At 36.2% G+C, this 27,046-nt stretch overlaps 2 protein-coding genes across 5 annotated transcripts in view; one reads left to right on the top strand and one right to left on the bottom strand.

Annotated features, from left to right (window-relative positions):
* SGCE (sarcoglycan epsilon) overlaps positions 1-4,330 on the top strand; it is a 33,246-nt gene extending 28,916 nt beyond the window's left edge. The window contains exon 11 of one of the 3 annotated variants that reach the window (XM_030444533.1): positions 1,473-4,330. In XM_030444533.1, the coding sequence (XP_030300393.1) occupies positions 1,473-1,489 (17 nt within the window). In that variant the 3' untranslated portion in view covers positions 1,490-4,330. The remainder of the gene's footprint in view (positions 1-1,472) is intronic. The other 2 variants (XM_030444535.1, XM_030444534.1) reach the window with 2 other exon arrangements.
* Positions 4,331-5,042: 712 nt separating this feature from the next.
* CASD1 (CAS1 domain containing 1) overlaps positions 5,043-27,046 on the bottom strand; it is a 31,192-nt gene continuing 9,188 nt past the window's right edge. The window contains exons 4-19 of one of the 2 annotated variants that reach the window (XM_030444531.1): positions 25,619-25,663; positions 23,408-23,470; positions 21,960-22,004; positions 20,680-20,803; positions 18,928-19,142; positions 17,832-17,929; positions 17,504-17,612; positions 16,988-17,077; positions 16,295-16,414; positions 13,658-13,814; positions 12,111-12,190; positions 11,172-11,273; positions 9,686-9,826; positions 9,096-9,173; positions 8,428-8,520; positions 5,043-7,299 (exon numbers count right to left, since the gene is read on the bottom strand). In XM_030444531.1, the coding sequence (XP_030300391.1) occupies positions 7,033-7,299; positions 8,428-8,520; positions 9,096-9,173; positions 9,686-9,826; positions 11,172-11,273; positions 12,111-12,190; positions 13,658-13,814; positions 16,295-16,414; positions 16,988-17,077; positions 17,504-17,612; positions 17,832-17,929; positions 18,928-19,142; positions 20,680-20,803; positions 21,960-22,004; positions 23,408-23,470; positions 25,619-25,663 (1,827 nt within the window). In that variant the 3' untranslated portion in view covers positions 5,043-7,032. Of the gene's footprint in view, positions 7,300-8,427; positions 8,521-9,095; positions 9,174-9,685; positions 9,827-11,171; positions 11,274-12,110; positions 12,191-13,657; positions 13,815-16,294; positions 16,415-16,987; positions 17,078-17,503; positions 17,930-18,927; positions 19,143-20,679; positions 20,804-21,959; positions 22,005-23,407; positions 23,471-25,618; positions 25,664-27,046 lie in introns of both variants that reach the window. The other variant, XM_030444530.1, reaches the window with a different exon arrangement.

Below are 27,046 nucleotides of genomic sequence, written 5' to 3'. Positions count from 1 at the left end.
CAGCCAAAGCCTTAATCCAAAGTCTTCAGCACTGGTTTTGATTGACATTTAGCATAGCTCTTAACACCCAGTACTGCAGGCATTTAGAAGGCAGACTAAAAATGCCATAGAGTTCAGCTCTTCTGAGTGTTTTGTTAGGAGAATTCCAGTCTGTCTTGCAGTGAAAGAGGTGCAGAATAACCTGGCAGTACTGCACGTTGGCAGCAGTGATAAGTTTTTGAAAAGGTTTGAAATCCAAGCTAGCATCCATTGGCCTGTTGTGCTGAAGAGCTGACATAAAAATAGATCTTAGAAATCCTGCCTATATTTTTTTTTCTATAGTATGTTTGGTGGAATTCACCTGCTCTTTCATATTGATCACAGACTGCTGCCTGTGACAAGGTATCAGAATTTTGGGAAGAAAAAAATGTATTTGTGACATTTCCTCCTCTTCTCTTAGCTTACAAGGACACCTTCCTTTCTGACTGAGTGACACTGCAAGCACTTTTGTGACATGATGGCCTGTGCCTCTTGTAGTTTATCTTCTAAAGAGTATCTATGATTTGTGTTGTCAGAGGGCTAGATTTTTAGAAAGTTGCACTTTAAACCAAAATTGAGGTGCTCTTTTTTTTCAGTAGTATCACTGCAAACTTAGTAGTTTGATTGATATGTTCAAATAAGAAATTTACATAACTAACACACCTCATGGCCAAAATAACCTATAGAACTTAAGACATTCATTGTTTTTCCTCTCCTATAGAAAATTCCCAATAATATATTCAGGATTATTAGCATACCAGGAAAAAGAAGTTGGTTCTATTTTGAAGCTTCAGGACACCATGCTTAGTAATTTGAAGAGCAGCCCTTATCTAATAACCATGTCTTTTTCAGCAGCTATCTGACTGCACAATAATAAATGTTTTATATAAAAATGCAGATTTAATAAATAACACAATGCTTGACTATTTCATCAAATAAAAACATAACTGAGAAAGAATTGTGGGAAAGGTGGCAAGTCACATAAAACATAAAACTGCTGAAAATTGCTACTGGTCTCCAGTATGAAAAGTTATAATAAGTTTTATAATTATCTGTCTGTCAGTTGGCAGAATTCATGAGGACCACTTCACAGTGTTTAAATGGAAAAGTTTATAGGATATTCCTAGAATGCAAAAGATTGAGTTAGTGCATGTACATGGCATACTGCATTTCCCACTGTGAACTTCACAATCTCCCTGTGAAGCTTGATCCCAAATATAAATTCCCAGTTATAAACTCGTCCCAGATCTCTCCCTCCCCAGAAGGAAGCAAGCAAAGCTTTTTTATGTCTATGTTGTCTTTGGTTCAGGTTGTACTTGTAGTGTTTCTCCAATGTGGCTGTTGATAAAGGACTGATAAATACTATTTATGTGTGGTGCTATCAATTGACAGTTCAGTATTGTTAAAGCATCATCTGCCACTGATGGATTCTATAAATTCTCATCTACTTGCAGGTAAATGGTATTCCTGAGGAAAGAAAACTGACAGAAGCAATGAATTTGTAATCAGAGAAGGCAACACATTGTCTTCTTTCCTTCTTTGTTCTGACTGATGCATGAGTTTTTCTGGTGTATATTGTGCATGCCCTCAGTATTAAGATGAATTCAGTGCCAGAGAGTACAGTCACTTCCATATAACTAATGTACTGTATCCTTTTGTACTTTGGACATTTTTGACAATTTGTAAACACTGATAACTTTTTATATTTGCTACATTCAGAAAATAATCTTTCAAATATATGTATTAATAAATATCAAACTTTATTCTGTCTTGTGACTTTCTCCTGAAAGTTTTAACAGGGAAATCTAAATTTCATGATAAGCATTGGGTTCAAAGGGTTTCAGACTCTGTTCAATGAGATGAAATAATTGCCTTACCTTTGCACATGAAAAGCAGTAAAGTAAAAGCATGAAAACTTGTGCAATATGATGAGGCTTCAGAAAACAGTAATCAAGATTAATTAGGCATTAACTGTTTAGAGAATATCTCATGAGTAAAGTTATTTTTTGAACAAACAAAAAAATAAAAAAAAAATCCCCCCTAGAATTATTCCTGTCAAAAAGCAGGTTTCTATTCTTTTATCAGATATGTACCCTATTTGACAACTTGTGAGCAATAAAACATTTAAAATCTGTCCATTCATTTACCTGGTTATGTTAGAAGAAACTGTTACAAGGTACTGTAGCAGAAATAGAAGTCTGCAGATAAACAATGATAAATTTTGTTATGGTATACATGGACTTTTAACTCTCAAAAAAAAAAACCCTCTTCAATTTTTGTGGTATTCCTGATGCCCCAATGTTTTTTTGGTTTGGTTTGGTTTGGTTGTTTTTTGTTTTTTCTATATATCCTCCACATTCTCTGTTCTTTTTGGAGCGAAACTTTGTGGAAGAAATTGCTGTCCAAAAAAATCCAGGATTATTTTTAGCACCCTAAAAAGGAGTTGAATAGCTGTACTGTCCTCGGAGGTGGTTACTTTGAGAGGCACTTGTCTGTGCAGCTGAAAGCTTAATAACATGAACTTTGTTGAGAGGACCTGAACTGAGGTTTCCTTCTTTTTCAACAGCTTCTCAAAGTTTATCTCCTAACACTTTTTTGCATATTTCACTCACATTTTCCTTGATGCTTCCTTAAATCCTCAAACACAAAATAACTCAGAGCTTCTGAAAGAGAAAATATTACAGAAAAAAAGACAAAAGTGTCACCTTAAACCAGTATGAGGCTGTGAGGTGAAACCACAAGAACTGCTGGTCTGAGCTGTTGCAGCTGGAGACCCTGAAATCCCGTGTTCATCAGGACATGGCACTCCAAGCAGAAACCTAGGTCTGCTTTAAAGCTGCTAAATGCTGGCTCCATTTCCTAAGCTGATGTTTATGACATCTCTGCTAAGAGAAATTCTGACTAATTTAGGAATAGAAGACTGAGGCTTAAAAGGGACTGTCAAATAAGTTTGAAGAAAACCCAAAGTAGTTATGGGCTTTTCTCCCCCACCCCTTTCTTATAACAGTTCTGCCCCTGTTCCTTCAAAACGCAAAGCCTTCTTTTTTTTTGCTTAAAAATTAACATAATGATGTGTTTATAGGCTTGGAGCTGAAAGTAACACTTGGCCAGAGTTAAAACAAGTCTTGAACTGCTTTTTGGGCACATTTTGTTCAACATTAAACTACTGCAGCAGAGCATATAACCAGTGCTCAGTACACTGTACATACTTGTCTATTGTCCAGCCTTAAACGTCAGTTTCTGAGGCTGCCCTACATGCCCAGCACAACCCACAGAATATTTTATCAAAGGCATCTAGAAATAGTGCCAGTGGATTTATACCCTGACAATTAGCTCAAGTTTCAGTCACACAACTTGAAATATCAAGCCACGTCTGAAACAAAACAGTTGGAATAAAGAGGCATTCCTGCTCCTTTTCAAAGTGGCTGCCATCACATCTACCTCACACCCAAAAGGTACCAAGGAGGAGCTTTCATCAGTCTGTCAGCCTCCAAAGAGACCCCTCCACTTTCTTCCAGGTGGTTATCTGTGAAAAGTGAATTGGAAAACTGCACATTGGGATTTATAGTAAATTAAGAAACTTGTAAATTAAATTAAATTTAAAAATTAAGAATTTACAGTAAATTAAGAAATTTACCCAAGCTGTGAAAATTTGAGTACAGTCAGCATTTGGTTTCTCTTAGTTTCTACTGCTGTTTTCAAGAGTATTGAGCTGTCAGTGCTTTGAAACAGAAATGAATGGAATAGATTTTAAATAATCTTTTTTTAGTGCAATATAAGACAAAACTTTGTAAAGAGTATTGGGTTTGAATCAATGATTTCTGATAACTTGATGACATGACAATCAGTTAAATACCAATTGAGCTGCTCCCATCTCATTTGTACAACTGTGTAACAGTGCTGATATATTTAAAGAAATTTCTTAAACTGTAATGTACGTGCATAAAGAGTCACTTTGTACCAGTGGGTGCTCTACCTATCCTGAAAAGAATCTAATAATGTAAGTGACCTAGGTATTAAGCACACCTGAAGTATTTTATGATTGAAACCATCATTCATTTGATGTAAGGTTAATAACCAGTTATTTATTTTTACTTATTAAAACAATTACTATGGAAGCATAGGTTTATAAAGCTGCCTAAAGACACTTAATGGCTTAAGAATTAGCAAACCAGTAAATTTACAGCCTCTTTTAAGATGTACAGTATGAACTGATATTGTATTAAGTGACAGTTGCAACCAAATTAAATAGAAAGCACTACAGATGTCCCTGTAAATATATGCAATGTAAAATCTAATAAATAGGAAACCAGAAGTAGTGATGTTGCTGCCTGCTTATTTTACATAATGATGCCTGAACAGCTTTGTGTGAGTTGTTAACGTTATGGACAGTGATCTGGGAGGGTGAGTGTTTTAAGAACTGGAGTACAGCTTCTTGTGCAGGGTTTCTGTTTAACTGAGGTGGGAGGGAAGATGCCTAAATAGGTGTTGTGACTGGAAAGGATGGGGAGTATTTACACCACTTTGTTCAGGTGCCCACGCTAGACATAATCTCCCCAGTTACACAAGGAGTTTTGGGGATAGGAACAACCACTCTGAATCCTTGGCTTAAGGAGACCATTCTTTTCTTTAGTGGGGGGCATAAGAAGCTAAATTAAAAGCTGAATTCTTTAAGCCACACAAATCTCCAGAGTTCCTAACTTGTAAGCTGGGGAGAGAGGGGGAAAAACTCAACACCTCCATTGTGGAGATTTGCTCAAGTCCCTTGAGCTCCAAGGGTGTTCTCAGCTACTGCACCTGTAACTTGGAAAAAAGAAGATTCTTTCCTCCTGTATTGCATCTGAAATAACTTGTGATGCAAGTTAGTATCTGCTCTTCATTTGATGTAATAGAGTCCAGAATATCACTTTGCAAAAACTGCAGTCCTAATTTGTAATTTAAGGTAGGCATAACAGTGAACTCTAGCCCAGCTAAAGGCAAGCAATAAAGTTTTTACTTGATTGATGCCGCTCCCATTACAAAAATAAACATCCACAGCACATTTATTTAATGTTTAAATTACTTCATATTTTTACATAACCTGAAAAGAAAATATATTTATCCCACATACAGTAATAGTAAACAAGTGCATTATTTCAAACATTAAAAATAAATCTTTTAACCAAGTCTGTACAACAGATAAATAAAATTATATCTACAATATATTGTGAAGAACAAAACAAAAGTTATCCCTCAGACTCTCAGTTCCCCCTCACTCTGATTACTGGCATAGATGAAGGTTATGCATCCCAGCCCCCCACCACAGTGTTGACCCCATGCCACTGTTCTCTGCCACTCCAATGTCCTGGGTCAAGGAGGTGAACTTCCCAAATACTGCAGGCAATGCACACAGAGAACAAAGAGATGAGTGTCTTCCCCATAGCTTAAAAATATCTGGCAGATGTAGTAAGACTCTTCATTCTTTAAAAGAAACTGTTCTCTATTTAAAAAAAACAAAACAAAAAAACAACAAAAAAAGCGCCACTTTTTCCTGAATTTTTTTGTTGCACTTCATTGGTGGTTGCAAGTTTGAATTAAATTTTTTAACTGGTATAAGATCAAAACCATGTACATGATAGTATGTACATACAGTAGAAATTAGGATTTATTCTGTTTATAGTACATAATTGCAAATATACATGGAAAACAATGTTGTGCTCATGGTTTTGACTACTAATAATTAATCAGTAGAATAAAATGAAAAGAAAGCAACTAGAGGTCAAACTGTCACTTGAACCAAAATCACAAAGAGGAAGATATGATCATAACTTCACAAAGTCAGCAGAACATAAACTGCAGCTCATCACTGCCACTCTACGGGGCTGTTACTTTCAATTTTACTTTTTATGCAAAAGGAAAGAGTTAATAAGAAACATGGACACTGCTAGAAAGGATGGGTAAAAAGGTTCCTCCAGACAGCTCCAATCTCATGTAATTTGTCATTTTGAAACTCAACCATCTGCATGCAACAAGATGACCACTCGGTCCCTCCTCTATCCCACTAGATTGACTTCATCCTTTTTAATGAAAATACTATTGTATAGAATATGGCACCAGTTCCCTAATGAGACCTAGGTTCAAGGTAAGGTCACTTACAAACTCAGATTGAGGTTTACAAGATCACCATTCCCCTGCTCTTCTGTTTCCTTAAGATTTGTTGGAGTGGATATGATGGGATTTCATCTGACTGGAAACACCTGAAGGTCTTCCAAAAATTCTCAATCTTGAACTGAGTCTCTGGAATTTTCTCATTTGTTTGTTCACTGGGACTGTACAGACAAGTGCACATAGTGAAACGTATTAGTGGAAAATTTATGAAAAAACCCAAACAAATTAAAAAAAAAATTCTTTATAAAAAAATTTCACATCAGATTTCACCATATTTGCTTAAAATGCCTTAAATTTCTTAAAGAAAAAAACCCCAAAAGTATTGTGTAAACGTGTATATAAACTTAAATCACTGAACTGGTGATGACTGTTTCCACGTATAAAGGGCTTCATATAACATATACCATCTCCACCCAAAATACTACTTTCTAAACAAAAAAAATACCATTTTGTTCAGAAAAATGCCCTGGTTTACCAGAAACTTCATGTTTCACATCAGCTAATGGTGACTGTCAGTGAAGGAGCAGAGGTTTGCCCTTTGTCCTTTGATGGGAATGAGGACAGCATGAGTTCCCTGGGAACATCCACTCTTCCTTCAGCTGACCCCAGGAAAAGGCAATGCTGTGATATGCTCATGATGCTGCTAAACCACCCAACTTCACTTCTTCGTGTCACGATTTAACGGGTTTGTAAACATAAACATAGATCCAGTAGAAAAGACTCATTTTCACATGCAATTCTGTACAGTGCATTCTTGCTTCTCAGATTATTTGGGAAGGCTGTTTCCACTCAGAATATGTACACTTGCACTATATACACTTCCCACACGTCTCATTTAAATGTCTTCTTTCCAAGAATCTTTTCAAGTTAATGCCTAGACTGATCTTGCACTACGGAGAAGAGGAGTAGTCCAGAAAAAAATCCAGCTATGCAGAGCAATCTTTTCAGCAGAGTCGAGTTATCTTTAGGAACCACAATCTGTGCTAGATCATTAGTGATCTGAGAAATCTCATGTGCCACACACACAAATATAAAAGTGCTGACGAGAACATTAAACATCGGATATCCAGGAATGAGCACCAAGATCCCCTTTGTGTCTGCTGCCAGCCAAATGTGGTATTGGCAAATGAAGAGCTAAAAGAAAAAACACTGTGTTTAATAATACTTACATATTTTTACTAAAAAACATTTATTTTTATTTATACTAAACCATACTATTATAACTATTGCATCAACTGGCACACTGCACTTCTGCTTAAGCCAGACACTTCTGCTTAAGTCAGACATCTGACACTTTCCATTCAGCCAGATTCAATTACAGAGGCTGAGAAGCTTTTTCCATGCCTTTGCTCTAAGGTGTCAGTCAGTCTGTTACGGGACACAGCACAAGGGGTCTGTGTGGCCCTTACCCAAATCCAGGGCAGGGCCACATCATTTACACTACAACAGAAGAGATGAGGAATACACCTCTGCTCAGTCACTCTCTCTAGTGAGGGACTGAACTAATACAAGCTCACAAAAGACAGTGCTTCAGCTGCTGAGGAATGCAAAGGTCTCTCTTTTGATCAGCACCTTAAAACACCCTGAAAGTCTGCCAGGAATTAGAACAGTGAAAACGTGATCCTTTAGAAATAATTAAAAATCATGTACTTTATTATACTAAACATTGTTACTACAATGAGTTCCTCCCGTAAGTTTCCTTTCCCTTTTTAAAATATATTTGGGTAATACAATAAAATTAAACATTTAATATTGCTATGCAGAAAATAGAATGCAAAACATGGTAATTCCTACTTTTTCAAAACATACAGTCAATAAAACAAGATGACTTTTGCACTAAGAAGAGTTTTGTTTGTAAAGTTATATTTGTTTATTAATGCAGGAAAGCTTTCTAGGGCAAGCACACTTCTAAGTATACTTAATATTAGCCACTGGAAATCATGCTGATTCTTCAACTGGCTTGAATTTTTATCTTCCAACTGCATGCACACTACAGCTTACTTCAGGCACTAAATCCCATCTCATCAGCCTAACTCCCCCTCCAAACAGTGTAAGAAATGACTTTGTTACTGGGAGGCTGCTATTTCAGCCCTGATTTTAAAGTTGAGATGAAGCCACAATGGTAAAGAGGTCAAACACAACAGCATGGTATTAAATAAGCCAATTTATATTTGCTCTATTTATGTGTTATACTACAATTCAGATGATAAAACCACCTTACATTTTTAAGTTGCAATTCACTGTAGTGATTGTTCTACTCACCTCTAGAGAAATTCTGCCAAACCAGGCAAAGAAGGAGCTATACACAGACCGGACATACCCAGGAATGTTCCTGATGAGGATGAAAGCTAGAATCTTTTTTAAAAAAAGTTTAAAAAAAAAGTGACTGTGGATGATAAGCAGATTACACACACACACATAGGTCAGACATGCTGCCCCTCAAAGGAGCAAGAAAAACTACTACAAGAAAAAAAGGAAACAGAGAACAGAAACAGATGGCTGGGGTGTAGTGGGGCAGGGGAGACAGTAAGAGGGAAATCTAAATTAAGAAAAATCACCCCCTGTGGCCCACCTCTTCTCTGCCTAAAAGTGACTATGGGGTCCCACATGTTGCATCCCACACTAATACCTCTCAAATACTCATGCTTCCCTACAGCTTTCTTTCACTACTATGCAATTAGTCAAAAGTTGCATACAAAACCTACACTAAGGACATAAGAGTTAATCAAAAGCATAATCAGTGAGCAACTTCAGAGCTTAAAGACAATGAGCAATGCAGTTAAACCCTTGTACACTTTCAGACATGAGTATGAAGCTGAATACGAGACATTCCAGGCTAAAGCAAAAGTATTTTTAAAAACAATCTTCAAAAAAAGCCTCAGCAAGAACAGACCAGATTCTGTTACTGTAGGGAAAAGAACTGTAATTACCTGCACCACAGAGACAGAAGGATGCAGTTCATTGCACTCTGTCTTGTTTTTACAGCTACTAGCCCAAATAGAGTAGGTCTAAAAGACATAAAAATCAGTCTTAACAGCAATTATATGTAACATTTACAAATGAAACAAGAGGTTAACTATTTTGGAATGCTCCAGCAGTAGCTGGTTTGCAAAGATGTGAGACAGTACCACATCATGCTTAGCTTTGTGGTTCAAATTCTTTGCAACTGATGAACACCATTACTTACTCACACCCTAAGATACAGAGAACACTGTTGAAAACTTTTTTGTCACAAATGCACAGCCAATCAAGAGTGGACATAAGATCTGCATTATCCATCATATTATTTGTATGATCCAACCTTTGCAATGAGCTAAAAGAATGACAATGTTTTCAGTTCACTGAAGGAAAAATGTTTTAGTGAGTAGATAGGTAGGGCTGTGCAAAAAACCACAGCTGAAATACCTGTGGATCAGGATTTGACTTTTCAAAGCAATGTATGCTTTTAAACAAGAACTTCAAAAAACTTATTCTTTAGAGATTTACACATCTGACTGCACTAGTTATATTTGGTACGTACCAAAAAGGACACAATTGAAATAAATAATAAAACATTTGAAACTCTGTTGGAGAAAAGAGGATCTCCCTTTCCTTCTGATATCATCTGACGTTTCTGCAATGCCAGATAAATAAAAGCAAACAGCATCCCATGAAAAACCACCTGTAAAAGACAAACAGAATTCAATTAACTTTTCATGGCTTTTACAAGTACTTCAGATACAAACTCTTAACAGTAATACTACAGAAATGCTTATTTGTTATACCAAAGCTTAAATGGCAAAAGGTCCTTTCCCAGATTTACTGAAGTTAACAAAAATTGGCTTTCTACACTAGGTTGTCATAAGCTGCATTTTAAACTCAGACAAAGAACCTACAAATAAAGTCCTCTTACTAATGCTCCACAGAGCACTAAAGACACGACAATGGCATTTCAAGAAGTTTTTAAGTACACTCTGCAATCTGTGCCAGCATTGGATAGGGCTTTCTCCGGGGAAAAAACATGAGTTTATGGCCTTCTCCCAAGCTGACAGGTGAAAACATTCAAGATGCACTACAAGTGCTTCTCTCACAGACACAGTTCGTCAGCAGTGTGTTTTATGATCTTATGCCAAGTTCTCATTAGCTAGAAGCACGGTGCTGTTTCAGGCCCATGTGGAACTTCTCTTATGTATTCATTTTGGGACTTCCTCTTCAGCAGCACCACAGAACACACACTGTTCACAAGCAACAAAGCTCCAAGACTGAAATGTCACAACGCAGTCTGTGCTGCTGCTGCTGCTGCTGCTGGGAGCAGCCCAGGACATAACAACTTAGTGCTTTGCAAATTTCAGTCTGCCAGGCTCTCTGACAGAGAGAGGTGTGTGCAAGTGATGCTGTTAGGGTTAGCAGATAAATTCTCCTGTCTCAGAAACCCCACTTTCCTCATCAAGAAGAAAAAAAAAAGACAAAAAAAAAGACCAGTATTTCCCTGTTCTGTTCCTGCACACTGTAGAGTCAGTAATAGAAAAGAAAGCAGCTTCCCAGGCAGTTTAAAATATGTACAATAATGGTCTGTTGTGGGCACGAAGACCCTGATTTTAAAAATGTTTCAAATGTTATTTTAAAAGAAATACACACTTAATTGATGTAACATTAAAAAATATTAAGCAAGCCACCACAATATTTTGCCTTGTATTTCGATAGTCTCAAGTGCTACAGGTTTTAAATTTTCCCAGTAAAATTTTTGAGAAAAGACATATTTAGGTCACGACATTTATGACTCTGCCTTTTTTTAAAGCAAAATAAGCAGGGAATAAATCAACACCTATCCATCTTTGAAGCAAGGCTTTGATAGACACTTGCAAAGTAAGCTGGATGCAGCTTACTATTCTATTAAACAACCCAGTGGGACAAATTCCTGCTGTCTCTGTAGGAAAGAAAAAGTAACTTTCCCCAAATACACTTAGAAATACACTTAGAAAATACACTTAGAAAATCAAGATAAATTTATGCAGATGTTTACATACATAACGATCCAACTTCCACCTAAACCACCATTCATAGACATTCCCATTCAGTTCAAAACACTTGGAGAGTGGCCAAAAAGAAAACACTTTCTCAAATGCACCCTGTAAAAAATGAATATGGCAAAAGCATTAACACTGATGTCAAACAGATTTATTAAATTTAAATCAATATGCTGTCTTTCAATATTCAGGTCCTTATGTCACTAGCTACGTGGCATTACCAAAATAACAGGCTTCCTCAGAAGGCACACCCTCTAACAAAAATAAAAAAACCCCACAAAACTATTTCTTCAGATGAGAGGATTTCAGTTTTGCTTCCCATAAAGGTACTGGCAGTCCTTCCTTTCTGTACTGTGAACTCAAAGGGAGAGATCCACTGACATATTGGAATAGCAAACATATTCTACAGAAGGCTACAGTTCACTGGGCTTAAAACCAAGGAGGGATTAAAACCACACAACTCCCCTTAAAATCTTGGAGTGACAAACTCTGCCCTTACTTCTGTCAGCTATACTTACACCATGCACTAAGTCACTGATCTACCATGAAAACCAGATAAGGTATCAAAGCCAACACCAGGTCTCTAAGAGACACAAATCTTCATAGCACTGGATCACCATATGTATCACCATATGGTAGCAAAACCCAGTAACTTTAAGCACATCAAAAAAAACCCACCCCAAAACCAAAGCAGAGATCATTGTGTTTATTATATTTTCAGTAATACACTAAAAATATGTCAGCCATGACAAGCAAATGAATAAGATGCAGAATTGGTTTTTTTTTCCAAATTCAAACATGATAAACTGAAAGGATGCATTTTCTTTTTCTGTATTTATGATACCAGAGCAAATATGTAACTTATGAGCACATTAAAAAGTAAAGATGGGTAATACACCCCTAGGTCAGTGAGGATAAAAATAGTAAAAATTTACAAACCTGAGAATAGGACAGAATATATATACATGTCAGTAAGCAAATCAGTTTCAGCAGTAAACCAAAGTGCCACAAGCAGTTCCCTGAGGAAGTAATATATCAATCAGTATACAGTCTTTAACTTTTCAATAGCAAAACCCAGGAAACATTAAATAATAATTTCCAATTATTTAGTTTAGCTATGCTTAGTAAAAGATGCATTCATAAATGAATGTTCAAATACTACCAGCAATATTTTATCACTACGTACATTCACCTATTAAATTTTACTTTAAGCAATAAAAATAAACATTCACAGCAATTAACAACCTATTAATCCTAATCTAAACCTCATGTCTAAAACAGGGACACATACACACAGAAAGAAGGGAATTCAGGTGTTCAAAGAGAAACACTGTTTCAAAGCCTCTGCTTACCCAAACATTCTGCACAAGCAAATCTTATGCGAGGTGAACATTAAATAAATATCCCCCCAAAAAACCCCTGCAAAAAGCCCAACAACTTTAACCATGTACTGTTAAAATTTGAGGTACCAGTTGTACTTCAAAGATCGGTTGCAGGTCATTAAGGACAAGTATCTTGTTAAAACAAGCCTGAGAAACTGCTCCTCAAAGCTGCTGACTGATTGTAAACTCTACCCAAACCTAAACACTGCAAACCACGGTAATCCTGTCCTCCTCTTGACATATAAATTGGCAGCTATAAGCAGAGACATAGAGAATGGAAAGTCCTCACTGAAAGATTTCCTAGTTTCACAGTACACTTTTGCTCCATTCTCTGTACGTGGAGCAGAAGTGCTTTTGTAGAAAAATAAAACAAAAATATTGCAGCTATTTGCCTTCAAGATATCTCAAAACTACTCTCTAATTATAGTTCTGCAGCATCTATTCCTAATATGCATTTGGTATATTTCACTGCCACACCTGAAGTATAAAATCTGGCTATTACTCCATCAATAGGGAAGGAGGACCTAAGACTCTCAAGGTTTTTGTTCTAATTTAGGTGAAATAATAAGCATTTGCCACATGATACAGCTCTTGAGTGAGTTGCAATGCATAAAATAAACTGGTTCATATCACTAGACACACTTGCAACAGTTCACTTAATCTAAGATATTAAGACAGCAAACCCCGAATTCTTATTTGGCAGGATATGGCAGAATCAGTACTCAAGATGAGTGAGAGACTGGGGCAATCCAGAGTAGTCTAAATGCTCACTACAATATCCACTAGCTCAGTACAGCAACAACCTCAGCTAGCACAGAGAATGTAACTTGTATTTTAAGTAAAAATCTCCATAAAACATAATTCTGATAGGCAAGACCTGTAAAAAATTATTCTAATATAACCATAAGCAGAGACAGACCTTAGTTATCAGCTATTATATTTTTCAGCTGACATATAACTCATAACTCAACAAACTATTTGAACAGCTACTTAACATATTTTGACTATATTAAGAGGAGACTATCAATACTGTTTCTGTATGTTTATCATTTGTACCAACATGAAAATGTCTTGCAGCAGATGGGGGGGGGAGGGAACTCTTACCATTTGCTTTCTTCTGGACTATCTGAGGCCATATAGCTAACGTGGCATAAATGATCATAAACCAGACAGTGACTAATGGCACAAAGTAGTAGAACTGGTAAGGTCGGTCCATCACTATGCACAGTACCACAACCAAGAAATTGAGACGAAATAAAACCTGAAGGGAGCCAGAGGAGAGAAGACAGAGGATACATAAACAGGGAGGCAAAGCTAAGAGAGACAAATGACATGTTTCTTTAGCACTATACAAAAGTTTAGTGCTAAAGTTTAGTTTACATCTCAACTCATAAAGGCAGTTATCAGCCTGCAAACTGATTATATAGTACTGGACCTGCTCTACACTTGCCTACGTGGGTTTAAACAGAAATAAAAATAGGGCAAAATAGACATTATTCCAGGTTGGAGACTGAGGTTTCCAGCTGCTGGCTGCTGCTAATGCTCCCTAGCTCAGCTAAAGCTGGGGTAATGCCAGCACCAGGGCTGCAGTTGGGCTGTAGTCATTTAATAAGTATGATAAGCTAAGGTACATGAAAATATAATGCCTAAAAGCAATTAGAGATTTTTTTAACTTTTTTTTAACTGCTACACCACACATTGCAAAACCTTGGGAGGAAAACCACATGAACAGGATCTGTTACTTTGTGTAAATATTTTCTTTATTACCAAATGTAGGCTCCAATACACTGTAAGTGGAAAACAACCCATGGAATCAATATAGCTGGCTGGAAAGTATGTTTTTCTCCCTGGTCTAATTTTGATCTGAAAATTTAAGCCCATAACTGAAAAGGCTTTTGGACCAAGAAAAAAGCTGAGTTTTCAATGAAAAACAAAACAAAACAAAATCAAACATATAAAAAACCCCAAACCCTGCAATTTTTATTTTCCAAAGGAAGCAAATACACCTGATATATTTGTGAAACTTTCATCTGTTCCTAAAGAAAAGCAGTAGAGAGGTGTGGTATTTCTGACCATATTCTATATATCTAACAGCTTAAAATACTGTTCGACAGAACTAACTGTCCCAATAAAAACCCAACAATTTCTCAGTTGAGAATGAAAGAAAAAACTTGGCAATATTTTGCTATGTCTTGAAAGAGGTAACAAATACTACACTGATGCCTCTTTTTCATCTGTTAGTAATTTACTTCAATGCAACACAGTTGAGTACTTAATAAAACAGAAACATGAAGAGATCTTTTAAGAGATCCAAAAGATCACTCATCCGAAGGAAAGAAATATAGCACAAGTGCTTTTGTACAGTATTAATGTCCCCAACTAACCAACCAAAAACTTTTCATGTCACCAATAGGTGAGGAAAAAATGCTGAAATGCATATAAAAATTGAAAGCTTTTCACCAATTTTTAAGCAAGTGGAAATGACTTTAATTTAAATCAGAGACAAGACAAAGTTTCTTCTATATACATAAAGCCTTGACATGATGGGAGCATGCAAGTCAATGTGCTGAGTAACTTCATAATAGTTACCTTTATTCATCTAATAAGACAGAGAAGAAATTCTGTACACAACTGTCTGTTGGACAAGTATTTTTCTATTTGTGTAATGAAAACTCTAACAGAAATATCCTAATAACAGCAAAAAAAACCCCAAACACACTGGAAAATATCAAATGAAACAGACTAATATAAGAACAAGGAAGAGAAGCAAAATGAACAATTTCCAATGGCTAACTTGGAAAATATTTGGGCTTTTTTTCTTGACAACAGGGGAGAGCAGAAGAGAACATTCACACCACCTATCAAATCTCAGTAGTAACTGGAGGAAGGCTGATATAGAGGGAGATTCATAAAATCACAGCTATTATCCATGTAAACCTTTTACTCACTAGCCACTATAGAATATGTGGAAGAAGAATTAGCAAATAAGATTTGTTGCTAATGATACCTGTCATTACTGCCAGCCAGCCTGTCTGCATCACTGCTTATATACTGCTTATTTTGTAAATATGCTCCTGTGATGAAAACTCCATTGCTATATACTGGACAATATTTGTCTTGATACTTTTAAAGGCTGCTGCTCTGCCTTCAGCTGGGATGGAATTAATTTTCTTCCTCGAAGCTGCTACAGTGTTGTGTTTCAGATTTAGAATGGATGCTCAGGGACTGGCTGAGCATTGGTCAGTGGGTGGTGATCAAATTGCACTGTGCATCACTTGTCTTGCTTGGGTTTTATTCCCCTCTCTTTTTGCTATCTTCCTTTTCATAATATTATTTTTATTGTTACTGTTACCATTATTTCAATTCAGCTATTAAACTGCTCTTATATCAACCCTACAGTTTTTCCTTTTTTTCCTAATTCTTCTCCCCATCCCACGGGGGGACAGGGACGAGTGAACAAGCTGATGTGTGGTGCTCAGTTGTCAGCTGGGATTAAAAGACAACAACTACATACTTATATATTTGCATTGCAAGTATAATTTATATGTTATATGTTTGTATTAGATAACCACTACCAATTTAACAGACACAACAAAATTACATTAAAGCATTAGCTATTTCTAATGTGTAAACCTTGGTTAAGTGATCTTGTATCATCCTGTTTAGGGTGTACGGATATATTATGACTATTTAGTTATCTGAACAAAAATCCCTATAAAAATGGTAAGCAGATATTCTTACCTGACACACTCTGTAGACACCGAAGTCTCCTTTTACCCAAAAATAGGAGAAGTGTCCATAACCTGTTTGGAACAGATATGCAGCAACCAGAACCCGAATGTGCATGTACACAGGCAAAAACTGTTGAGAAAAATGAAGTGCCTTTTATAAATAACCATGCAAATGCTTTTGATTGTCCTTTCTTCTCCTCTATGTTGTTCTTTTTCTGCACTGCAGCAAATGATGTTTAACTAAGACAAACAATATGCTGTATTTCCTTGATTCTTACTGAGCCCTTTTGTTGCCCTAACCTTCTTATGTTAAAGTAAGTTTCTATTTATTGCTCTACACCTTCTGTATTCTGTAACCAGGTAGCAGACAGTTAACAAAGGATCTTTGAAAACTTACCTTCAGCAGTTTCAAGGTCTGAGGATAAAAATAAGGTGTTGCTAGCAACTAAAAATAAAATGACATAATATTCTACAAATGAATTTTTCAACTGGCTAAGTAACACACAAAATGCTCTCATCAATTAAATCTACACTTAAATATGGAGAAAATCTAATTTTGCTAATACCATTTTCAAAATTACAGGAACATAATGGGTTATTCATTTTATTCAGTTCTAGTATGCATTTGCACTATTTTTCTTCTGAAGTAACGTACCCAAAATGCATTTACACTTAAAAATATAATGAAATTACAATCACTTACAGTGCTTGCTCCAGAGATATGATAAATCAAAATAACAAGTTGCATCCATCCCTTCCACTCATCAGTCTGTTCTCTATTTAACACTTTAGTCTAATGCAAAACAAAAGAAGAGTGTTGCTATTCCAAAAAGTACAACGAACATCTAAAAAATGAGGAGAAAAAGTTCAAAACAATAAACCACTTTATGGGTAAATAGGTCTCAACTGTAAAAGACTTCTGTCTAGTGGACACAGATCTATCACATTTTAACATGTTCTAAGCTGTCTCTGACCTGTGCCCACTTCAAATTTGACTCAGTGACAACAGCTAAAAGCACTCGTACCCATATACTTTAAAAAAGTTCTTGCATCAAATTCCATGCAAACATTACATTGCTTGTGAGTGCTTTTTTTTTTTTTTTTTTTTGCAAAGGAGTTACACTGACTTTGAAAATTTAACTTTAATATTTGGCTATTAGTTATTTAGACTCAAATTGGGAAACAGCAATATTAACTCAGAAGCCAACACGGTCATTACCTCTTTAGTATTTTCGGTATAAAACACCCCCAAAACCAAGATATAGATGATTGGTATGAAGAAAGATGAATGTGTATAAAATTTATTTTCCTTCATGAAAAGATTTGCTCTGTCACATAGATAAAAATAGGTCATGATTAGACCAAGTTTGCAGAAAGAGTGTAAGAGCATCTCTAAAGTAGAAACATTAGGAACGCTGAGGGCAGGTTTCTTCTCTTCTCCACTTTCCAAATCAGTGCACGATTTGTTCTTCCGAAAATTATTCCGATTAATTAAAATGATAATTAAATATCCAATAATGGACAAAGTAAAGAAACAGAAAGCTAACTTCTGTATCAGAGTGAGAGGAGGCTGAGGCTGGCAGCAGGAGCCATCAATGGGCTTCATTATCTTATTGCAATAGACATTCATAAGAATCATCGCATTCTGCAAAAAACAAAACAGGTGGTTTTGTCAAATAATTGCTAACAAGAAACAGGACATTTTCATCATAAGTATCATTCTTCTAAATCATGTACTGACACAAAACATATGCAATTCTCCTTTATCATTCCATAGATAAGATTTCACAGTATCCCATATACCTAACTGTATTCAACAGTACAGTCAAAACATCTCTTGCGAAAGGAAACCCCTGAGCCTCTTGAAGCAGAAAGAGTAAACCCTAATCCAGGACAGCCACCAGGAGGGCTCTCTCTGCTGGCTGTAACAGCTATGCAGAGCTGCAGGGACTATAAATGAAAAACAGATCACAAACTTGTTATGCTAAGGGGTATGTTAAGTCTCTAACACGTGACAATGAGACTGAAACCTATAGTGAGATAATATTTAGTTCATCCAAAACTTGAAAGAACTTGAAACCTGCAAAGGAGTGGAACTAGATGAGACAGTGGGAGAGTCTCAGGAAGGGCAGACTGACAAAGCTCAGGAGGTTACTGCATGTATACATATATATATATGTATACACACACACACACACTCTGAGTAAAAATAAAGTCAGCGGCACTCCATGCAACCAGGAAGGTGTATACTGTGTTTTTTCTTAGCTTTTTCATACTCCTTACTAAATCAAATTATTTGGGCACACAGCGGAAAATAAGACATTTCCTAGCACTGCTTTACAAATCATTATCATTTTAACTTGTTCACTCAGAGGAAGGCATGAAGCTCACTCTCAGGCTGTAGATCTAGCAAATTAACAGCTGTTTTAAAGCAACTATGCATCAATGTGCTTACTATTACGTTTTTAAAACACCCCTTATAACTGGCTGCCCTCCCACCTATTGGTATCAGATGAACAAAGTTTCCTGAAGCATGCACAGGTTCTCACTACACTCCTATTGTCTGCCATTAAAGAACATTCACTTAACATGTTGTTTTCCTATTACCCCTTTTCAAGATTAATCTGTGATAAAAACACTTACTGTATCTCTACTTGATTCAGGGAGATGCAGGCCATCTGTTGACTTCATTATAGTTTCTTGTGCTATCAATTTTGATACACTGAACACTTTAACTTTAGTTTTGGAATTTCGGGAGCTGCTGTTGAGAATACGAACAGCTGCTTCATTATAAGCATCTATTTTCTCATTAGTGATCATTTTCCGATTTTCACTCAGCATTTCTTCATAAACAGGGTCTGAATTTGAAAAGACAAAGAACAGGCACAATAATCTTCTACTTAGCTCAAGATGTACAGGCTACTTAGTCACTTAGTCACAACTGTTTAATGGTACAGAAAATATGTACAATGAGTGACTGTAGCAAGAGTTGTTTATAATGAAATGTACTTATTGCCATTCCCTAGTCATGCATATGTACTAATAGATGAGAAAGCTTTAGCCAGACATGAATGCCTGTTTGATTTCCCCAAACCCATGAAGAGTGTATAATGCTGGAATACAGAGCTGCTTATTCCTTCTCTCAGTAATGGAATTCTGCGAGGAAAGACTCCCAAGCCAAGAGGATAGAAGACAGGCAGCAAAATAGACACGAGGAAAAAAAGGAAATCTCTCAAACCCTCTAGTTACTGCAGAAAAAAAACAGCTTCTCATTTCTCTAAGAGTTCATAAGCATATTCCACTTGCTTCTATTGATTCCAGTTTGATTGATGGCAGATTTTCAGTTTTTCAGAAAAATGGAACAACATTTAATTGCCTGCAGGCTTCAGAAGTTACGTAGAGCTTAGCACAATCCTATGTAGGGTTCTAGATCAAGAGGTCAGCTGGAGATAAAAAATGCTATTAAAAAAGTAGCTATGAAAAGCTACTGATCTTCATAACTCTGGTGAAACACAGTCTATAAGCTGAAAGTTGATTTGCTTAGGTACCTCAGTGCCTTCTTTTGGCCAGTCAATGTCTACATGTCTAGCAGCTAACTGCTTGTTCAGATAAACATGGTTTTGAAAGGAATGAATCTGTTGATTCAGGTTAACCTCTAGAACCATCTTTGACAAGAACTTGGATGTGACTGTAAGGGTACATCAGGGTATATTCCAATCATAGCCTGTGTTTCTGAAGTGATAATCTAAAATGCTCTACTCTATGGCAAATAAACCAAGAGTACATTGTTCAGTTACAGAGATATACTTTTATTGAAGATAAGCAAAAGAAGATAAGCTTGGTGCCATAATAAAATATCACAGATTAATTTTGAACCATATTTCTGACTCCTAACCTTAACTCACCAGTGCTCAGTGTACAAAGGTAAGTTTAATTCTAGAGAACTGAATTCTCTACATTCTCAAGAGTGTATGCATTCATTCTAGACACACACAATGGATGTCGTTTTTGAAACGTCACAATTATTTATGGAAGCTGAAAATGTAAATGAACACAAATGCAGGAATATAGCTCTTCTATGCACTTGTGTTTTTACCTCCCAGGAGGCACATACGGAGCACAGCACAGGGAGAACAGACCTGGCATACTGACTCTGAGAGTAAGCTAACATAGAATTAAGAGCTCTGATGGCAAAAGATTCTCCTGAAAGAGCTGTAAAACCCATCACTGTTATCAGCTACCAGCTGGTTAAGGCTCCCAATAAGGCCAGACTGGAATTTAACCAACACCATTTCTTACAAGCAAGCAGCATGGACTAAGTTTTCCATATCCTGAAAGATAATAATTTAACAGACAGTGACAGTAAAAATTGTTACCTTCTGTTTATTACTTTACCTTGTAAGACCCAGTAAACATCACTACTTTTTGCTAATTTTTCCAAAAGAGGTGCAATTGAAGTGATATTGATTTTATATTGTGTGAGGGCTTCATTGCTGCCATTGTGAATCTTGATAGACCACTGGAGAAATAAAGAAAGAGATTTTAAACTATAAGTCTGAGGACCCTCAGTAGACTGATCCCATAGTAGTTATTCTCATTGTTTCTATAAAGTTATATTATTTCTTTAGACTTGGCTTTTTAAATGCTAAAACATCCTTTGGACCAAGCAGTTTTGTAGGTAGATAATTACATTCAAACATTTAACATATACTTGATTTTTCATAAATTAAATTATGCAAGGTGTGTTAATTAAAAGCCCCTTAAAAAAAAGCAAAGCCAGTCACATTACAGAAAAATCATGGCTAATTCAGTGGGTTTTACTGTAGGAAATGACCATAGCAAGAGATGCATGCAAGCAAAAATTGCCTGTAATGTCTAGTTCCAATATATCATTCTGTTTTGCAGATATCCACAAATAAAAAAAATCAACAGAGCCATTTTAATTTCTGATTTAATCTCCTCCTATGTGGAATGACTGGGAGAATTCTACAGCCACTCAAAACTTTCTCCTAACTTCTGTGCAAAGAATCTCCCACATTGCAGACAAAACAGAAAAAAAATCAGCCTGAATGTAGTGAACTCTCTGGCTATTTATAAATATTGACATAAAATTTTGATGAAAGCCAAATACTTTGATTAATAAACTTCTTGAGAGCATTATCAAATATAAACAAATATTTCATGAAATCAAGCAATTACCAGCTGCTCTGAGAACTTGGACTCTGGAAAAAAAGTATTTTCTCCCAGACCTAAATTTTTGCATTTGAAATACCTACAGTATTTAAACAGACATTTTAAGAAGCATCTTCTATTGAACAGAAGTCATGTACTAAGAAGCAGAGCACTGCAGTGACATTCACAGGGCATCTCTTTCTACTAGAATTAGCAAGCAACTGAGTTTTTTACCAGCTGAAGCTTCCTCAGCTTGTAAAACTTTGCTTCTATTTATAAATTGTTATGCAGTTGCCATCTTAAGACAAACATATCCAGACCAAAGTAGCATGACCAAAGGGAGAGCTAAGTCAAAGGTAAATTTCAAACACTTGTTACAATATAAAATTCACTGAGAGTGTAATTTATAGTATAAATTGGGTTTTATAAGGAACTTCAGAGCATAAAAAAATTCTACTGGAACTTTCTTCTCTACTAAAATACCTCACATATGTATAACTTACCGTGGCAGCTCCTGCTACAATTATGTGAGGTTTTGCCACAGAACCCTGAGACACGAAATAAAAATAAATTAGTTTTTAAATATGCACAAATTATATATATTATTACATTGAGCAGGTTAATTAGAACTTATACCTTAATTAACTGTGACTCAACTTGTCCACCAATTAGTGGTTACAAAAGAACAGATTGCAGATATATTACAGAAAACATCAATTTGTGATACACCACAATGTTCACATAACAGAATCCGCAGAAATTCAAAGCATCAATTAGCATGTCCAATCATTATCAATTTTGCAGCTTAAGTTCTCTTCAAAAACTATCTAAACATCTCTTCCTAAGGTCAAGTAAACTGTACATCATACTCTTCAAGTAATTTTTCTCTCAGTGTCTGTCAGCATTCATAAACATCTGTTTGAGCTGTTTGACTGACTGAAGTGACCTTAATCCCACTGCAAAAACAAGACAAGGACAAGGGACAGTTGCTGCCCTTGTTGCCCTGGTCTGAAAGTTATGTCTAGGACAAGGAACAGAATATGTACTCATACAGAAGAGTACAATGAAACAAACAGTGCTGATCACCTCAGAGTATTCTCTTGGCACAGCAAGGAATTATTAGCTCTCAGTTTCTTGCAGGAATCACAAGTAAAGGAACAGTAACTTCAGCTATGCCAGTGGAAGGCAGTTGTGCAAGAATGACAAATAAAGTAGTCAAGAATCACTGGAGGCTCTTACTAAGCTAAGTAACTCCAGGCTGTTTAAAGTTCAACAAAGGGAGAGTCAACAAGGGAAAATTAGTTGCCCACCTGTAGACATATCACTTATGAGAATTACATGCATTATTTTATGCTGAATAACATGGCTGAAATACTGAAAAAATATTGAATTATTTCAGAAATACTGAAAAAAACCCAGCACAATCAAGGAATCAAGGCATTCCTGACTTTTCAAGCTACCTTTGTCTTTCAGTTGGAAAAGCCAACTCAAAAATACAATCATGGAATCATAGCAGGTCTCAAGTTGGAACAGAACCATAAGGATCAAAAATGCGTTTTCACGTAAAAGCAGAACCATGGCAGACACAGAGGAAACGTCAAATTAGAGTAAAATCCCTTCAGCCTTTAATGGGATGAATCAAACTGCTTCTAGGAAGTAGGGGCTTTCTGTTTCAGTTTGGGATTTTTTTGACCTGTGAAGCAATCCTTGTGAGACCAGATGCCCAAAACCCTACACACCAGTAAGCACCCCTCTTTCAACTATTTTCATGTCAAATTTCAGACCTTTGCCATGGCACATAATTGACTGAATATACATGATGTGATGTAGTTGCTGGATTCCTAGTAATTATAGCTGTGTGTATGAAAAAAAAGAAAAAAAGAAAGGTAGTAGTCCTCAGCCAGTTGCTGTATTCTCCTTAAATAAAAAAGTTTTTAAAACAAAGACAAACCTCAGTCCAAGATTTTATACGTTGCCTCATAGAGCCATTAACTTCTGGATACCACAGGAAATCCTGTAAAACAAATGCAGATTTACTCTGGAAGCTAAAAGACAAGCATTGGACTTATAACAAAAAATAAGAAAAAACCCCACAAACTAATAACTGCCGTAACTTCAACTATGAAGGAAAAAGACCTGGTCCAACGTGGGATTTCCTTTACTGTTATCATGAAAAGCCTGATATCTTGGTCAAGAACGGAGAACATAAAGAAAAAAAAAAAAAAAAAAAAAAAGAAAAAAAATCCCCCCCAGAAACCTTTGTCCATGAAAAAAAGTAATCACTTTCATTTGCAGTTCAGGATTTCACCAAGAAGGAAATTCTTTAGCTTCTGCCAAATGGAATGTCCTTGAACTTCCAATGCAATCAGGGCTAAAACCAAGCTCACATCTAGAATCAGTTAAAAACTGCTTTTTGCTCAATTTCCCTAAGTTTTTTACCAATAGCTGCTTGGGTTTGTTTGGGTTTTGCTTGTTTTTCTTCCAGAACTTTACATAATATGGTTGATAATTAGAAATAAACCAGAATAAATCCTAACATTTTACCTTATCACTTTGTAAATGATTAGTTGTTTAAACCTAATTAGTGCTGTGGACATTAAATACATTACCTACTGACAGCCTGTTACATGTCAGGAGTAGTGTCCAGCTTTCACCTAGGACAGTCTAGGCTCTGGCTAGTGTTGCTCTGTCTCCCATATAAAGCCAACACTACCTAGCACCCAGATAGATCTCAACTGCAGAACTAGTGAAAAATAAACATTGAAGTCAAATGGTAGAGACTAAATATGCAGAAATTATTTTCAGGAAACTTTATAACAAGTGCAGAAATGGTAGCAGCAGACAGGAAGTCTCTACCTTCCACCTGCACAGACCTAAAGTTTTGGTAGTTCACTTGAGTACTGTCAATTCACTATTTGGCAGGGATGTGTAAGTGATCAGGCAGCCATCTGCAGTGGCTGAAGGATGGAAAGATCAGTATGATAACTGGAAAGGGCAAAATTAAACTCTCTATTAGCTTCCAGTTATTTGCTCTCTTATTGGTCAAATATTTTCCACATTTAGATTATTGGGTCACTGCCATTCCAAATGTGAAAATTCAGCTACTATGCCAATAATGTCAACAGCAATATGTCATTTAAAAAAAAAAAAAAAAAAAAAAAAGAAAACAGCAGTCTAGGAATATATTCTTAACTATCCAGACATCTCCCAGAACCCCAAATCTGTCACCTCAAATCTTGGTGATTAAGACACCCAATAAGGCTTAAGGTGTTTTGAAGATGTAGTTCTGTGTCAGGCTATGCCAACTTAAATCCCACTGCTTTGTCCCATCTGTCCTACCTTGTGTTCTGCCCACTCTTATCCAGCATTCCCATAACCATATGACAAGCCACATCAGACCTGACCAAAAACAAACCCTGCAAGGCAAGTTTCTTTTTTTCTGAATCTACTGCTAAACCAGACCACTCCACAGCTGTATAAGAACAACTTACAGCATAAACACAGGAACATACCATGAAGGCAACAGTGGGACAGGATAGGCTTAAACTGCCATGGGCTCAAACCTTAAAGTGTTATTCTGTCCCCTAAATCTTAAACATGTACACAAACAAGTTCTGAAAACACACTTGCAGGCAACTCAGCAAATACACTGCTTCTTTGGTTTTCATGAACAGAGAATGAGTTGTCTCCAGGGAATAAACAAATAGATGACTAGCAGAATCCCAGTGCTGCTGACAGCTGACATGGGCAGCAAAGCAAACTATTGAGGACAGCATTACAATTGCCAGGGCAGAGGAGAACAGAGCCCTTCACATAAGCTACCCTCAAGTACTTTGTTTTCTTTTTTCAAATATCCACATTATAATCAACATGGTGGTTATTCCTCCATGAAAAAACAGTGGAGGGAATACTTGCTGGGATAGTGTAGAGAGTTTGATGGCAATTACCAAAATTACCACTCCATGTAGGTTAGCCTCAGATGCATATTTTTACAGCAGTGCAAAAGTAAACTTCCTGGCAAAAGCTATTATTTGGAAATGCCAAATTATAAGATCTGACAAAGAGAAAAATCCAACTCTGACTGCAATTTGGATTACACTGACTGAAATAATAATAATATGCATTATTATGGCTTGCAACTTAATGCTAGATAAAAACTTACCACTTTAATTGAAGCAGACTTATCTTCAAAAGGGATATTTCCATGCTGCCAAAAAACACCAAAATAATAAAAGCAAAGTAAGACAAATTTTCAGAAGGAAAAAAAAATATTAAGGCTCATATGGCAACTTGTTCTCACACACAGGTTTATTTTCAGTAGAATGGACTTTCCTTGTATAAAATTATCAGTGCACTCATGCAAAATATTTGTTACTTTCTTGATAAAACAAGCTACTTGCATAAAGGGTTGTTTCCAGTGGAAGAAATCTATCCAATAACATATGAAATGCTTCTGTTCACTTTGTTACAAAAGTTTAAATTTTTTTCCCTAAACTTAAGCCTCCCAAAATGATAAAGAACTTAAGATCTCTTTTTTTCCCTTTCCTTATACTACTCTTCCCCAAGCCTTCCTTTTCATCTGCCCATCTTTTTTGCACAAAAAAGCCCAAGACAGCTTTATTTAAAGAATAAAAGAAAATCATCTCAGGCAGAAATAAAGTCTGGCACATATTAATGAATTTGCTGAATGATACTGTAAGATCTTGATTCCATAAGTACTTGAGAAAAGGCATTTCTTGACTTAAAAATCAGTTATAAAGTCTTATAATCTTACCACCACTTTTGGGCTGCGACTGTGACCTAACTAATTGAACAGGAAAACCAGAGTTACTTAATCAAACAACTTGTTTTGAGAAGTGAAAAGTGACTGCATGCTCTGCTGAAAAACCTCCCAGCTTGTAGTTCTAAAAGACAGGAGTATTAAAAAATGGACAAATCTGACCTACCTTTGAAAATGGAAAAACTTTTACTTCCTGTTTGTACTATATCCAAAAGGGATATGCCCAACAAGCAAGATATAGCCAAATAAATTAATATTCTGACACAGATAAATCCTTTTTTACTACTTCCACCCAGCAAGCTGCAGCTTACATTCGTCAGCAGCAATCAAAAGGAAGGTAAGACCAGAAACTATTTTTAGTTTCAGCCTCAAGTTAGACCTGTAAATCTGTCATTGCCCCAAGGATTTTTATGAACAGATTAGATCAGCAATTTAACTGACATTTTAAATGACAAATTATAAAGCATGAATTACTACTATTTAAAAACACACAAAAGAGCAATCATTTTCTCATCAAGCCAAACCTGAAGCATAAGTTGCTATGGGACAAGTCAGCTTCATTAATTTATTCCCAGACTGCCTCAAGCTTTCTCTTGAGCTTCCTGGTTCACTTCTCAGATTCCCAATCTTCTTATTAGTACCCAAACAATTACCTTGGTCTAATCTTGTTCTTCTCCAAAAGATCTATCTGTGGTTCTTCTTCATGAAAGCTACCCCAGCAACATTATGATTTTTTTCTTTTTTGAAGTTCAAAGAAGAGTTACAAGATGAATTAGAAAGAAACAAACAAAACCATCATCAAAATAAACT

This window comes from Calypte anna, chromosome 2 (genome assembly GCF_003957555.1).
Source record: "Calypte anna isolate BGI_N300 chromosome 2, bCalAnn1_v1.p, whole genome shotgun sequence".
NCBI lineage: Eukaryota > Metazoa > Chordata > Aves > Apodiformes > Trochilidae > Calypte > Calypte anna.
The sequence above is the reverse complement of the archived record's forward strand: the minus strand, read 5'-3'. Positions and strand labels throughout refer to the sequence as shown.